General features: G+C 32.7%; 1 protein-coding gene across 4 annotated transcripts in view; it reads right to left on the minus strand.

Moving 5' to 3' along the window:
- Positions 1-15,682, minus strand: part of Nbeal1 (neurobeachin like 1) — a 187,922-nt gene that overhangs the window by 55,179 nt on the left and 117,061 nt on the right. For all 4 annotated transcript variants that reach the window (XM_071618886.1, XM_071618885.1, XM_071618884.1 and 1 more), the window contains 4 exons: positions 14,576-14,881; positions 14,334-14,483; positions 6,733-6,890; positions 4,279-4,403 (listed from right to left, as the gene is read on the minus strand). In XM_071618886.1, the coding sequence (XP_071474987.1) occupies positions 4,279-4,403; positions 6,733-6,890; positions 14,334-14,483; positions 14,576-14,881 (739 nt within the window). The remainder of the gene's footprint in view (positions 1-4,278; positions 4,404-6,732; positions 6,891-14,333; positions 14,484-14,575; positions 14,882-15,682) is intronic.

Here is a 15,682-nt window from a genome sequence, read left to right on the forward strand (position 1 = left end):
CATACTAACATAACATTGCAAATAACAAATAATAAAACACTATAAAGGATGATAAATTCCCTCTTCTCAAGTGGTATTATTGCTCAGAGAGACAAAATGCATCAACCTAATGTGGAGTTGCATTTTTCTGGGAAAATCTGCTTTGATCACACCTTTTACTACATGGTACATAATCTTCCTAGAATAAGTTTATAACTATTTCTACTGTATACATTTTTTCATGTAATGTAATATATGTCAAAATTTCCAATAAAAACAAAACAAACACAATGTCGAGACAGTCTGATACAAACAGAGAACTGATCTTATGTAGATAAATGACACTATTTCATTAGGAGCATAAATTGAAAATCTGACGAAATACTGGTAGAGGAAGTACAGCAAGGAGGCCAGTTGGGAAACTTATACAAAAGGGAATGAAACTAGGAAAAACATTCAAAGATATATAAGAGCTAATCTATGAACAAGGTACCTAAAGAGCTATTATATGCAGGGGATTAAGACAGATGCAAATAGATTCACAGAGAACATTAATTATTTTAATTTGAATAACTAATATATGGAGACACTGATAACTTGTTACAAGACAGAAAAGAAACAAGCTCTAGGAGAAAGAATATACAAATGAATAAAGAAAATTTGGTTTTAGATGTCATATGGAAGCTGTGGAAGAGGTATCTTCATAGGCATTTAGAAACACTGATCTATACTGCACAGATGATATGACACTACATTGTGTACAACCATAGAAATAAAAAGTTGTGCTGCAATTGTGTACAATGAATCAAAATGCATATAAAAATAAATAACTAAAATAAAGTTATTGTGTTCATCTACAACTAAAAAAAAGATGAAAAGTAAAGGGTAAGCAGCACAGCTAAGAAGGGAATATACTTACAGAGGAGGATAACTACTAAATATTTCAGAGAAAATAGAATCAATGTAAGGACTAAAAATGTGAACTTGGCAATCAGAAAAGGGCAAATCTAAAAGTAGGCCCAAATCTTCATCTTGTCGGATTAGGCCCCGACTTCCTTAACAAGATTCCTAAAGCACAAGAAATAAAATCAAGAGTTAATAAATGGGATGGACTCAAACTAAAAAGCTTCTTCTCAGCAAAAGAAACAATCAATGAGGTGAACAGAGAGCCTACACTTTGGGAGGAAATTTTTGCCACACACATGTCAGATAGAGCACTAACCTCCAGGATATGTAAAGAACTCAAAAATACAAAAAACATAATACCAAAAAAGCAAACAACCCAATCAATAAATGGGCTAAGGAGCTGAGCATACACTTCTCAGAAGATATACATTCGACCAACAAATATATGAAAAAATGTTCAACATCTCTAGCAAATAGAGAAATGCAAATCAAAACTACTCTAAGATTTCATCTCACACCAGTCAGAATGGCAGCTATCAAGAATACAGTCAACAATAAGTGTTGGCAAGGATGTGGGGGAAAAGGCACACTCATACATTATTGGTGGAACTGCAAATTGATGCAACCAATATGGAAAGCAATATGGAGATTCCTTAGAAGATTTGGAATGGAACCACCATTTGACCCAGCTAACCCACTCCTCTGTCTATACCCAAAGGACTTAAACTCAGTATACTATAGTAATGCAGCCACATCAATATTCATAGCAGCTCAATTCATAATAGCCAAACTGGAAGCAACTTAGATGCCCTTCAATAGATGAACGGATAAAGAAACTGTGGTATACATACACAATGGAATATTACTCAGCAATAAAAGAGAATAAAATTATGGCATTTGCAGGTAAATGGATAGAGTTGGAGAATATCATGCTAAGTGAAGTAAGCCAATCCCCAAACACCAAATGCCGAATGTTCTCTCTGATAAGTGGATACTGATCCATAACGAGGAAAGGGGAGGCATGGGAAAATGGAGGAACTTTGATTTGGCAAAGGGGAGGGAGGTGAAGGAGGGAGCACGGAGGTAGGAAAGATGGTGGAATGAGATGGACATCACTACCCTAGGTACATGTATGACTGCACATATGGTGTGACAGTGACACTACATCGTTTACAACCATAGAAATGTAAAGTTGTGCTGCAATTGTATACAATGAATCAAAATGCATTCTGTCTCATATACCTAATTAAAATAAATAAATTTTTTGTAAAAAGGGCAAGTCTAATGAAGAAGTAGGAACAAAAAAATTGTTTTTCTTAAACCAAATTATTTTTTTTAATTTTTTCTTTAGTTGTAGATGGACAAAATACCTTTATTTTATTTACTTATATGTGGTGCTTAGAATCAAACCCAGGGCCTCACGCATGCTAGGCAGGTGCTCTACCACTGAGCCACACCCCCAACCCCTTAAACCAAATTATTTTTAATGATAACTTAATAATATATTTTATTTTTGAATACTCAAATTCCATAGTTTACAAGTGTCTATGTTTCAAAACACACTTCACAAATCATCTATTTGCAATTCATAATGGATTTTCCATCAAAAAATATGTAAATATTGGTTAATTTAGTAGAAGAATCCATACTGTAATCACTATTTTGTATAACTGCAATGAGTTGCTTACAAAGCAGTACTGAGGTTAAGTGAAACAAAATAAGAAAAGTTATTTTTTAAAAAGAACAGTATGAATCAAATATATAAGTAATCAAAATACTTACATAGACAAAAAGGTAAGCGAAACATTTATAGTTAATTCTGAAATATATGTACTTGAGGGAACTTTACAGAGACCGATACTGCTATTTTTTTATTGTTGTGTTTGATCTACTATTTCCAGTTTCACAATGAGATATGCAAATTATTTTCTTCAGTACAGATTTATTATACCTGGAGTAAATTTTTTAAATAGGTATTGAGAAAAACTGAGATGGAAAAATAAATTTGTTTTCCTGGACTTAAAACAACTGAGAGGGTTGGGTATGTAGCTCAGCAGTATGCTTTCGGCCCTGTATTCAACTCCCACCAGAGAGAGAGATAGACAGACAGAAAGACAGACAGACAAATAGATAAAACAACTGAGACCAAGAAGAAGGGACATAAAATTATATCTGTATATATGTACAAAAGAGAAGGGGAGAAGGAAAGAGAGAATTAAATACCACTATTTAAACAATTTCTAGATTGAAATTATTCACCAAAAAATGTCTGCTATATGAGAAAGATATTTAAATTTCAAGAACTAGATAAAGTATATTAGACTCAGGATAGTGAGAGAGATAAGCAACAAATAATTGCTGCTATGTAAGATGTAATGGAAGTCAGTGTTCGTATTATGGATAGGGATAATATTTTGCATTAAGGAAAATCATCATAGCTGCCTTATTTGAGAATGTAAGACAATGATGGGCATCATGACTTCCTTGATTAATTTAAGGTATCAAATGTATTGGCTAATATGTTAAATCAAAAAAATAAGATCTTGGGGATGGGGTTGTAGCTCAGCGGTAGAGTGCTCACCAAGCACATGCGAGGCCCTGGGTTCGATCCTCAGCATCACATAAAAATAAGTAAATAAAATAAAGGCATTGTGTCCAACTATACCTAAAAAATAAATACTTAAAAAAATAAGATCTAAAAGTTGGCACTAATTTCATCTATAACCTATTCATTGAATACAAGCTGCAGAGGTGGCTATGGTAAAATAACCACTATTTAGTATACATATGACTCTGAATGACTTCACAAACAATATTATGGGGTATTTCACAGATCTATTCCCAAAAAGAAGAGAAATGACAAGTGAGATGGTTGGAAAGGGAGGGCTTCCTAAAAAGTAGTAGAAACCTCTTAAACTCTGTTTTGAAATACTGCTAGGTTAAATATGTTAATGTACTTTGCTCTATAAGAAGGCATTGGCTCATCTAAGATGTGAAGAGTCTAGAGTTCTTTAAAAATACTTTGTTTTTATAAACAAAGTTTATAATGGAAAGGCCTAAAAGATTGCTAAGAATTCTAATCATAATTAACATTAAGTTCTCTAAGGGAAAAGGACATTGTTTCATTATAAGACACATACCAATTGATCTGAAGTATAATTTTATATTTATAACTGTTTTTTCTTTGAGAAATTACAATAAATGGAAATATGACGTTAACTTAGATTTAGGCCAAATATAACTGTATTGAATTCATATAAACATTTATATATCGATTATAAAATGCCATCCTTCTTTCATAAGTAAATATTTAAAAAATAATGAATAAAGCAATAATAACCAGCCCACCAACACCCTGCATTCAACAAATAATTAACAGTCACTGGAACTTACCTAAATTATCTCTCAAGGCACTAGCTTCCTCATGGGTTTTGAAATTGTAATTTGGCACCAGTTTAAGTCTCATTCGGGAATAATTTTCCACATTAGCTAGTTTCCAGTGAATTGGATTCTGTTTCCTAAAAATATTCATAAGCAAATAAGTAAAAGTATTTAGCTTTGATTTACTAAGATTGGTTGACTAAAGCAGTATAAGAAAACATCAAATACTTTACATTTGGCTTAGTACCATTTTATAAAAATGTGTATCTAATTTAATCCAACCAACCATGAGAGAATTAAATTTGTTTATCTATACTTAATACAAGAAGAACCTAAGAGGCTCAACTATTTGCCTAAAATGCCATGAGGTTTACCAGTAGCAGAAATAAGAGGAACAGGGACTTTCAGAATGACAGCCTGATATCTTACTTTCTCTGTTGAGTCAAAGTTCTTAATTGACTATAAAAGGGTTTATATTTCCAAATACCATTTTAAAAATAAAATAATTTTACTACAAATAAAAACAGTAAAATTACAAATGGATAAAAGATCTGAATACAAGAGCTAAAACTATCAAAGAAAACAGGGATAAATTTTCATGACCTTGGACTTAGGAATGGTTTCTTAGATGACACCAAAAACATGCAACAAAAGGAAAAATTAGATAATTTGGACTTCAACAAAATTAATTTTTGTACATCAAAGACCACTATCAAGGGGCTGGGGCTGTAGCTCAGTGGCAGAGTGCTTGCTTGCCTTGCATGTCTGAGGCACTGGGTTCGAACCTCAACACCACATCAAAATAAACAAATAAAATAAAAGCATGCTGTCCATTTACAACTACTAAAACACATTTTTTTAAACAAAGATCACTATCAAAAATGTGAAAAGATAATCTACATATTTATGAATAATCTATCTGATAAAAATCTGTTATTAAGGGTTGAGATTATAACTGAGTGGAAGAGTACTTGCCTAGCATGTATGAGGCACTAGGTTTGATTCTCAGCAACACATACAAAAAAAATAAAATAAAGGTCCATATACAACTAAAAAAAAAAAAAAGAATCTGTTATTAAGTCTATGTATACAGAGCTGGGCATGGTGGTACATACCTATAATCCTAGATACAAAGAAGGCTGAGGAAGAAGGACCGCAAGTTTGAGGATAGCCTGGGCAACTTAACGAGACTTTGTCTTAAAGTAAAAAAATAACAGGAGCAGGGGAACTGGGATGTTGCTTCATGTTAGAACATCCCTGAGGGTTCAATCCCCAGTTCTTGCAAAAATATATATGTAAATAAAAATGTAAATGAATATATCAATGAAAGAAGTTCTGACAAATCACCAAAAAAATCAAATAACCTAATTTTAAAAATGAGCTTAACAATCTAGTAGAATTTCTCCAAAGAATATATATAATTGGCCAAAAAGTACAAGAAAGATGCTCAAGATCACTAGCAAAAGGGAAAGCAAAATCATAACATTTCACACCCACTAGGAGAGCCATAAAAAAAATCAGAAAATGACAAGTATTGATTAGGATGTGGAGAAACTGGGACCCTCATACATTGCCAGTAAGAACATAAAATGATACAGCTGATGGGAAAACTATTTGGCAATTTCTTAGTAATTTAATCACAGAATTGTATGATCCAGAAATTCCCCTTGTAGGGTATATACCCAAAAGGATTAAAAACACTTTTAAACAGTTATTCTGGTAGCACTAATTATAATACCTCCAAAGTGGGAAACAGCCAAATGCCCATTGACCAATGAATAGATAAATAAAGGGTGGTATATCCATATAATGAAATATTATTTGGCCATAAAAGAAAAAAAGTACTGATATATGCTGTAATATAAAGAAAGATATTATGCTAAGTGAAAAAAGCAGGACACAAAAGACCACATAGTGTATAATTCCATTTACATGAAATTTTTGGAAGAAGCAAATAAAGATAAAAAGAAGGCTGGTAGTTGTCAAGGATAGGTATCAAGTTTCCTTTTTAGAGTGATGAAAACATTCTAAAGCAAGACAGTGGTGATGATTGCTCAACATTATAAGTGAATTTAATGCCACCAAATTGTATATTTTCAAATGGTAAATTTATTTTAAATGTATTTTACCACATTTAAAAAAGCACTGCAGAAATGATAACACAGTAAAACAGAAGTGACTTACATCAACAAAATAAACTGTAAACTATTCAAATACATAGCACCATTAACCCTAGCTCAAAAAGGTAGTCAGAAAGACAGAAGTAAACTGGCTCAACACTGAATTGAATGTTCTATAATACAGCTTTTATCACAGGATAAAGGAAGAGAAATAACTGCATAACAACAACAACAAACAAAAAAAAATATACAGAAACCTCTAATCATTCCAAACCTAATTCACAAAAATAAGTTTTTTTAAAAAACATACAAATTGGAATGAAAATTAATACATTTTAAATCCTACCTTTCAGCCCAAGGTCCCCTTTCACATGTAAGATAGAGTCGCACTGCCTTCCAGTGTCTAAGACAGGCTAACTGTTGACTGCTTAGTTGTTTAAGCATATTATTATACCGCAAGTTCTCCTGGCGTGTTTTTCGATTAAATGGTTCCACGAAAAACTCCTAGAAGAATGGCAATAAAAAAGCGCTTTGAATCACAATTTACAATATTGTCAACTTGACCAATAAAATCACATAATATGGGTGGGGTTGTGGCTAAGTGGCAGAGCACTTTCCTAGCATGTGTGAGGCACTGGGTTCGATCCTCAGCACCACATATAAATAAATAAAAAATAAAGGTACATAAAACAACTAAAAATATTTTTAAAAGAAATCACATAATATGAAAAGAAGTTGGTGACCAACATGTTTTTATTATTCCATTATAATAATATTCTTTGATGAAATATGATAATTCTAGCTATCATACATTTATTTTTTTAACTTAAAAAACAACCCCTAGCAATAAACATGTAAAGAACTTCAAACATGGAAAGTGTGTCAACAAGGGATTTTTAAAATTGGGTTAATTAACTTTCTACTATCAGGTGAAATAGTTTTCCTTTGATATCTTTTTATTTATAAGGAACGAGATGCAAGAATAATAATCACATTCCAATGGCCCAAAAGTCAATCCCAAAGACAATAGGTAAGTCTTTCATAATGAGAAAAGTCATTTGTTAGCAACTCTCTGGACAGCATCCTTGCTAGCAAATGAATTCATATACTTATTCCAGTTTTCAGGGTAAAAAAGACTGATAATAATTTCTACTAAAACGTATCTTTAATCCCTGAATTTAAAAATTTTATAGTTTTCTAAGAGATAAGTGGTAAAACAGTTTATCTCAAGATGACACTCATCTATTAGGATCTATAATACAGCATTAATTTGTTTGAAGCAAATCAATACTGAATTACATTAAAACGAACAGCTAAAGAACAAACATTTAGGCAGTATAGCAGTACACAGTTAAAAATATAAGCCCTAGAGTTAGATCTGAGTATAAATTTTAGCTACTACTCTAAGCTCATTCTCTTTTCTTTAAAAAAAAAAAAAAACATTTATTTTTACTTGTAGGTGGACACAATATCTTTATTTTATTTTTATGTGGTGCTGAGGATTGAATCCAAAGCCTCATGCATGCTAGGTCAGTGCTTTTCCTCTGAGCCACAACCCCAGTCCCAAATTTTCTTATCTCAATCTTTATTTTGTCCTAATTAATTTTCTGGGGGAAAATGTCCTAATCTGTTAAAGGAGGTTGACCATAACTATCATGAGAAAGATGAAGATCTAAAGTGCTTAATAAATGCCAGAAAAATAAATCTTCCTCAATAAATTGCAGCTATTATTAATATATTGTTAATGTAACTGTTACTTGATATGTAGAAAATCAATGATCTGGGCTATAACACTATCAAATTTAAAACAGATCATTTCTGAGAAAATTGAGGAAGTCAGGATAGCTCCATGAAAATCACACATCAATTTCATCAGAGTTTTAAAGTTAAAGCACATATGGATATTCCTAATAGGTGTTTGTAGAAAACTAAAGGTAAAATTATAGGGGAAATGTTGATGAGAATATAAAATGGTAGAACATCTGTCAGGGCAATTTAACATTATTTATGATAAGTACTACATACTATTATTTCTACCTATCTTAGGGAAAACACAAAAACATAACTATACAAAAGTTCAATACTATATAATAATAATGTAAAAAGGGAAAATAAGGTTCAACAATGGGAAATAAATATCTCATACAATAGAATACTATGTAGTCATATAATGGTACAGGAAGATAAATACAGTCCTTTTTTTCTATGGGTTCTGTTTCCATAGATTCAACCAAACGTGGATTAAAAATATTTAGGAAAACAAATGCATCTATATCAAACATGTACAGATTTCTTCTTGTCATTACCCCCTAAACAACACAAAAGTATAACAACCGCTGAAATAACATTTACATTGTATTAGGTATTATAAGTAACCTAGAGATGACAAAGTACAGAGGAGGATGTGCAAACATAAGATACATACATAAAAATACAGGAAAGATACAAACCAAAATGTTAACAGTGGTGAAATTACAAATATTTTATACTTATTTTATGGAATGATAATTTTCATTTGGTAATAAGAAAATTAGGAATAATATTATGATATAAGGAAATGGTAATAATGAGTAAGAAGGATAAAAGATCTCATATAGAACAAGGTCACTTCTCTGTTTAAACACACATACCAGCCACAAAAGGGGAAAAAAGATCACAAGATAGTACTCCAAAATATTAAAAAGATAGCAACTAAGTTATATTAGGAATTCTTTCATTTTCTTTTTAAAATTCTCAACATTTCTTATCAATATATTTTACTTTTATAACCAGAAAAAAATGGGGCATTAATCTGGTCCAAACTCCTTGTTTTATAGATATGGAAACTGGAGCTAGAGAGATTACGAGTTTTGCTTCCATGATTATCCAGCTATTATGTATGAAAGCTGGTACCATAAGTCAGATATTCAAACTTTACCCCCTTAAAAAGATGATGGGTGAGAAAGAAAGAAAAATGGATTGGAAAATATTACTCTTTTCAAGGCAGTAAAAACAATGCAAAAATTTTCCCATTTATTTATATCATCAAGTTTTTGATTATACATTTCTTTATTTTTCAATTCATCCTATGCTACCTTAACCAACCAACTATTCTCAAAGCAAGCTTTTATGCTTAACATAGAGTGCTGTTGTTGGCTGGATCCCCATCTTTGTACCTGTAGTAGACGATGTGTTCAGTTTGCTCTAGATACTGCGGCCTTCCAAGCAGCCACAGCTATGACTCAGAATCCACTGTGCATCTGAACTAGCAAGTGCCCCCAAGGCTACACCCAGCTACTTGGGCAGCAGGTAGCAACAGCGCAGAGGGAGCTTTGGAGCAAAGGTCAACCCATAGCATACGTGTTACAGCTATTGGCATGAAAATCATCAGTGGGAAAGACCTTAACTTTTTTTTTTTTAATTTTTTTTAGACGTTGATGGATCTTTATTTTATTCATATATTTATATGTAGTGCTGAGAATCGAACCCAGTACCTCACACATGCTAGGCAAGTACTCTCCCATTGAGCCACAACCCCAGCCCTTAACATTTAAAGAAATAATTTGTAGGGGACGGGTTGTAGCTCAGTGGTAGAGTACTTGCCTAGCATGTGTGAGGCACTGGGTTTGATCCTCAGCACCACATATAAATAAATAAATAAAATAAAGGTATTGTGTCCATCTACAACTAAAAATATTTAAAAAGAAAAAAGAATTTGTATGTATGAATGAATGAAATGTACCAGGGATATCCCAATATCAGTAAACAATTCTTTTTCTTATACCTTCTAAAGCTACATTCAGTTATAATTATTGGCTACGACACACTTGAGGAACTTGAAATACATAGTGTCAAAAAAATACTATGGTTGGGATCCTAAAGGCCCTCAAAGGTCATGTGATAAAGGCATGGTTGCCAGGTGGTGGCACTATTGGGAAGGTGATGGGACCTTTGAGATGTGGTGCCTAGTAGAAGGAACTTAGGCCACTGGGTGAGTGCTCTTGAAGGGAATGCCAGAGTCTCAGCCCTTTCTTCTTTTTTGCTTCCTGGCTGCTAGGAGGTGAACAAATGTCCTCCTCCATGTCCCTACAGGCAAAGTAACAGTGTTAAGAGATCATGGACTGAAACTACTAAAACAATGAGCCAAAATAAACCTTTCATCTTTATCTCAGGTGTTCTGTCACAGTAACAGACAACTGATTAAAACAAATAGTACTGAAAGGAAAATAAAGCTGACAACCTAGCAAAAATATCATACAAATGCTCTTTTTTTCATTTCAGAAATTAACTGATACCATTCCCTTGTCTTTTTCATAATTAATCTTTTTATTTATTTGTTTGAGGTAGTGGGGATTGAACCCAAGGATACTCTACCAATGAACTACATACCCAGCCCTTTTTAAATTTTTATTTTATTTTTTAAATTTCAAGACAGGGTCTTACTAAATTGCCCAGGCTGGCCTTAAACTTGCAATCCTCCTGCCTCAGCCTCCCAAGTCACTAAGAGTACAGGAATGTAACATATCAGCCAGCTCATAATTACTCTTGAAAAATGAGTTACATAGGTTTTTATACTTGGTGTTATTTGTATGTTTAATTGTAGCTATTGCAACACATATTGATTTAAACATCTTTTCATGGGTTTGACATTTATATTTCTTCTTTGTTGAAGAGTAATTTTAAATTATTTTGTCAATTTATTAATTGTATTTTTATAGGTAATTTTGTGGATTCTTTATTTTTACTCTGGACATAAATCCTTTGTCCATAATTTATTTGCAAATATTTTCTCCTAGTACATGGACTGTTTACTTACACTTTAATAGCATCTTACAACAACAAAAGTTTTTAATTTTGATTAAGTTCAGTTCATAAATATTTGTCTCTTATATGTTATGTCTTTGGTGTTTTTATATAGGAACTCTATAACTCTAGGTCACACTTATTTTTTTTCTGTGGCTCCTGCTACAATAATTTATGAAGCTTGCCAGGTATGATCTTATTGATTTCACATTTAACTGTATAATCCATTGGAGTTATAATATGAAGTGAAATATGAAAAAAATAACACAATAAAAACTACGATATCCAATTGTTCCAGGATCATTTGTTGAAAAGAATGTTCATTCTCCACTGGATTGCTGTTACAACTTTGTCAAATTTTACATAAACCTATATATGTCTCGATTTCTATATTTTTCTATTTATTCTATGGGTTTATGTGTGTATTCTTGTGTCAATATCACACTGTTTTGATCAGTGAACTTAAAATACATCTTAAAATAGTAGCATCAGTCCCCTAATTTTTTCTTCTTTTCCAAAATTCCTATGTCTTTTCAAATTTTAGAAACTGTCTTTAAGCACAGAGAAACTTCCTAACATTTTAAAAAGTACTGCATTAAATCTAGTTTCTTACATTGATGCCTAAGTATTTTATTCTTTCAAAGCTATTGTAAATAGTATTCTTTAAAAAAATTCTGTTTTTAATTGTTCATTTCTCATAAATGGAAATATGAGTAAGTTTCATATTCTGATTTTATATCCTATAATCTTGCTAAACTCATAACAGGTTGTTAAAAAAAAACAGATTCCTTGGGATTTTCTACATAGAGAACCATGCTATCTGCAAATAGTTGTTTTGGTAAACAGTTTTATGTGAGTGCCTTTTATAATCTTTTCTAAAATAGTGACTACATGTAAGAAGAGTGGACATTATTACTACCTAGGTTCCCTATGTGAAGGGAAAGCCCTCAATTTTTCATCTCTAAATATGAAGCTAACTGTAGAATTTTTGTAGAGATTGAGATAGTTCTTCACTATTCCTGGCTTTTTAAAATAATTATTTTAGTTATAATAGACAAAATACCTTTATTTTATTTGTTTATTTATTTTTTATGTGGTGCTAAGGATAGAACCCAGTGACTCACATGTGCTAGGCAAGCGCTCTACCACTGAGCCACAACCCCAACCCCTATTCCTAGTTTTGATCATAAGTGGATGTTAAATTTTGTTGAGCTTTTTCTGCAACTGACATAATTTAGTTTTTCTTGACATGTCTATTAATGTGGTCACCTATATTGATTGATTTACAAATATTGAACCAGCCTTACATTCCCAGAATAATCTCCACTTTGTTGTGATGTTATGTGTACAGCTGGATTTGGTTTACACTTATGCTCCCGAGGGTTACTGGTCTGTAATTTTCTTGTCCTGTTTTTGCATGTTTTCAAAATAACAGCAACACTGTCCTCATAAAATGAGTTAGCAAGTATTCTTGCTCTTCAATTTGCAGAAGAGACTATAAGGAATTTGTATAATATTTCCATTAATTTAAAAAATTGCCATTAGACATTATTACCCTATGTACATATATGATTACATAACCTGTGCAACTCTACATCATGTGCAAGAATGAGAAGTTATACTCCATTTATGTATGATATGCATTATGTCAAAATGCATTCTACTGTCATGTATAACTAATTAGGTCAAAAACTAAATAAAATTAAAAAGAAAAAAGAATTTGCCATTGAGACAAATGGCACAGTATTTTCCCTTGTGAAAGATTTAACTATATTTCTCTAACTATGCAAACTCTATTTATTTTTAAATAAGTTCTAAATTCTGTATCTGTCAAGAAATTCATTAATCCAAGTTGTCAAACTTATGGACATAGAGCAGTTTGCAGCAGTCCTATTTTAACATATTAACATCAGTGGAAATCAGTGATAATAATGCAGTTTTTATTCCTGATATAAGTAATTTTTCTTTTTTCTGCTTCTGGCTAGAAATTTTTATCAGTTTTACTGGTTCTTTTAATAGGGGGTATTGTTTTGTTTTGTGATGCTGGGTATTTAACCTTGGGGTACACCACCACTGAACTATATCTCTAGGTGTTTTAAATTTTTATTTTGAAACAGAGCCTAAGTTGCATTGCTGAGGCTGGCTTCAAACTTGTGATCTGCCTGCCTCAGACTTTTGAATCTCTGGGATTACATTTGTGAGCCACTGCACCTGGTTTTACTATTAATTTTAAAAGTTAGATTTTGGTTTCATTGTTTTTCTCTATTGCTTTTCTCTTTTAAATTTCATTGATTTATGTTCTTTGTTAGTTTCTTATCTCTGCTTGTTACAGGTTTTAAATACTTTCTTTTTCTAGTTTCTTAAGGTACAAACTTAATTTTTTAATATAAATATACAGTGCTTTAAATATCCCACTAAGCCCTGATGTGCACCCTGCCTCCTCTAGTATCTACTGAGGACTTCAATTTAAAAGATTTTCTACAAGATCATTATATACAGAATGCTTCACTATTATTTCAATTATTATTGACTAGCTGTTTTTCTTCCAATTCTGAAATAATTTTCTTTTTTTTTTTTTGCTTCTGGCTAGAAATTTTATCAGTTTTACTGGTAAAGACAAACAGGCTATTACTTGTTTTCAAATTTCAGATTTGATATTACTCTCATGTACATATTAAATGCTTAGAATAAACACAGAAAACTAAACATTAAAACATTGTTTTAGCTTTATGGTCACTGACAAAAACACCCAACAAGAATCTCTGAGAGGAGGAAAAGTTTATTTGGGGCTCATGGTTTTAGAGGTCTCAGTTCACAGATAGCCTTTGTTACTCTGGGCCTGAGGTGAGGTAGCACATCACAAGGGAAGGGCCCAGTGGAAGAAAGCTGCTCAGCTCATGACAGGGTCAGGAAACAGAGAAGGGAGGGAGAAGAGCTGCAGTGAGTGCAGAGGCACATTTCCAGGGCACACCCATAATGACCCAATTAAACCAGTCAGGCCCCACCTGCTTAGTCACCATCCCATCAGTCCATTCAAACTGGGATGGACTGATTAGGTCACAGCTCTCATAATATAATCATTTACCTCAGAGCATTCCTGCATTAACAGGAGCTTTTCAGGGACACTTCATATCCAATCCATAACAAACATTTAATAAATTTTACCTGAAACTTGAGCTTGCTTTCTCCTCCTTCCCGGTCTCGTTTATGCATATTTACCATTAGGGCTTCATAACAATTCTTCCAGTAAAGTGCCATGTTCTCATGACCATCATAAAATGTATGAGCTTCATACTGCTTCATATAAGGTATAATCTTATTTAAAAAAAGAACATACAGAATCTGTATACATTCTATAAAACTGATAAATCAATAAAGCAATCTTGCTCAAAAAAGAGAAAACTTACATATTTTTCAATGTAAACTTGCCATTCATTTGAACTGCAATATTCTTGAAAATCTTCAAAAAATGAGGAACTACCATTGGTAAAAGGTAAAGAAGGCAGGTGCAAATTCATGAAGAGAAGGTCATAAATTTTGGAAACCAGAGTTCGGACAAGGGGAATCAGAAATGAGTAGATTTCAGTCTGTTCCTTGATTGACTGACTGAGAACATTTTCCAGCTTCCCTAAAATGTAACATGCTTCATCCTGATTTTCAATCACTTTGGTTTGAAGAAGGGTATTTAGCTTAGCTGATGCCATTGCACAAACCTGGAAGAAAACAGGTTAGATAAGAAAGGACAGACTAAAGTAGACATTTAGTGAGAGTAAAGTTTCTACCTCACTCTGCAAGTGCAGAACTTTTATATAATAACTGTCAAAGAATTGTGAGATCTAAGATATTATCTTACTTCTAAGCTAACAACTAGTCCTGCTACATTTTCATAGATGTTAACATACAAAATGAAGATTCTTATTTACGGACAAAGATCTACAGCAATAGTAATAAGGATAGTATCAGCATTTGGACGGTTCCTGAAATCACAATCCCCACCATGAGACACAAAAAAGACTAGATGATAACTGCACATAGAGTAGTGGTAGTTTGGAGAGGAGCATCAAGCTCAAGGAATCTGAATCTTAAACTGGGCTGTCAGCTTATCTGATCTTTGCTATGGAGAGAGAGATTACCTGTATTATATCAGGAAGTAAACAAACCTGCCTTTTGCTCTACAAAGAAACATGACCTCAAACTTCCACAGTTGTTCACTATGCAAACATTCTCAAAAAGAAGTTTATATGGACAGCTAGAGCCTCTACTCACATGATATGCTGAAACACAAGACACTCATGGAGAACTCTCTTACCAACAAAGACTGCAGGAAGCACTGTCTTTCTCAGGTTATGAATGCCCAATTGTTATTGACAGCCATTTTGTGTTCAAAAGGGAACCCAGCTTAAGACAAGCTGACACATGACCAAGAGTAGTGCGGTAAGAATGGCAAACACGTGGAACCAGAGTTCTGACTGAAGGCTTAAACTCATCTAAACTATGGAATTCTTAATTCTAAT

This window comes from Marmota flaviventris, chromosome 11 (genome assembly GCF_047511675.1).
Source record: "Marmota flaviventris isolate mMarFla1 chromosome 11, mMarFla1.hap1, whole genome shotgun sequence".
NCBI classification, from domain to species: domain Eukaryota; kingdom Metazoa; phylum Chordata; class Mammalia; order Rodentia; family Sciuridae; genus Marmota; species Marmota flaviventris.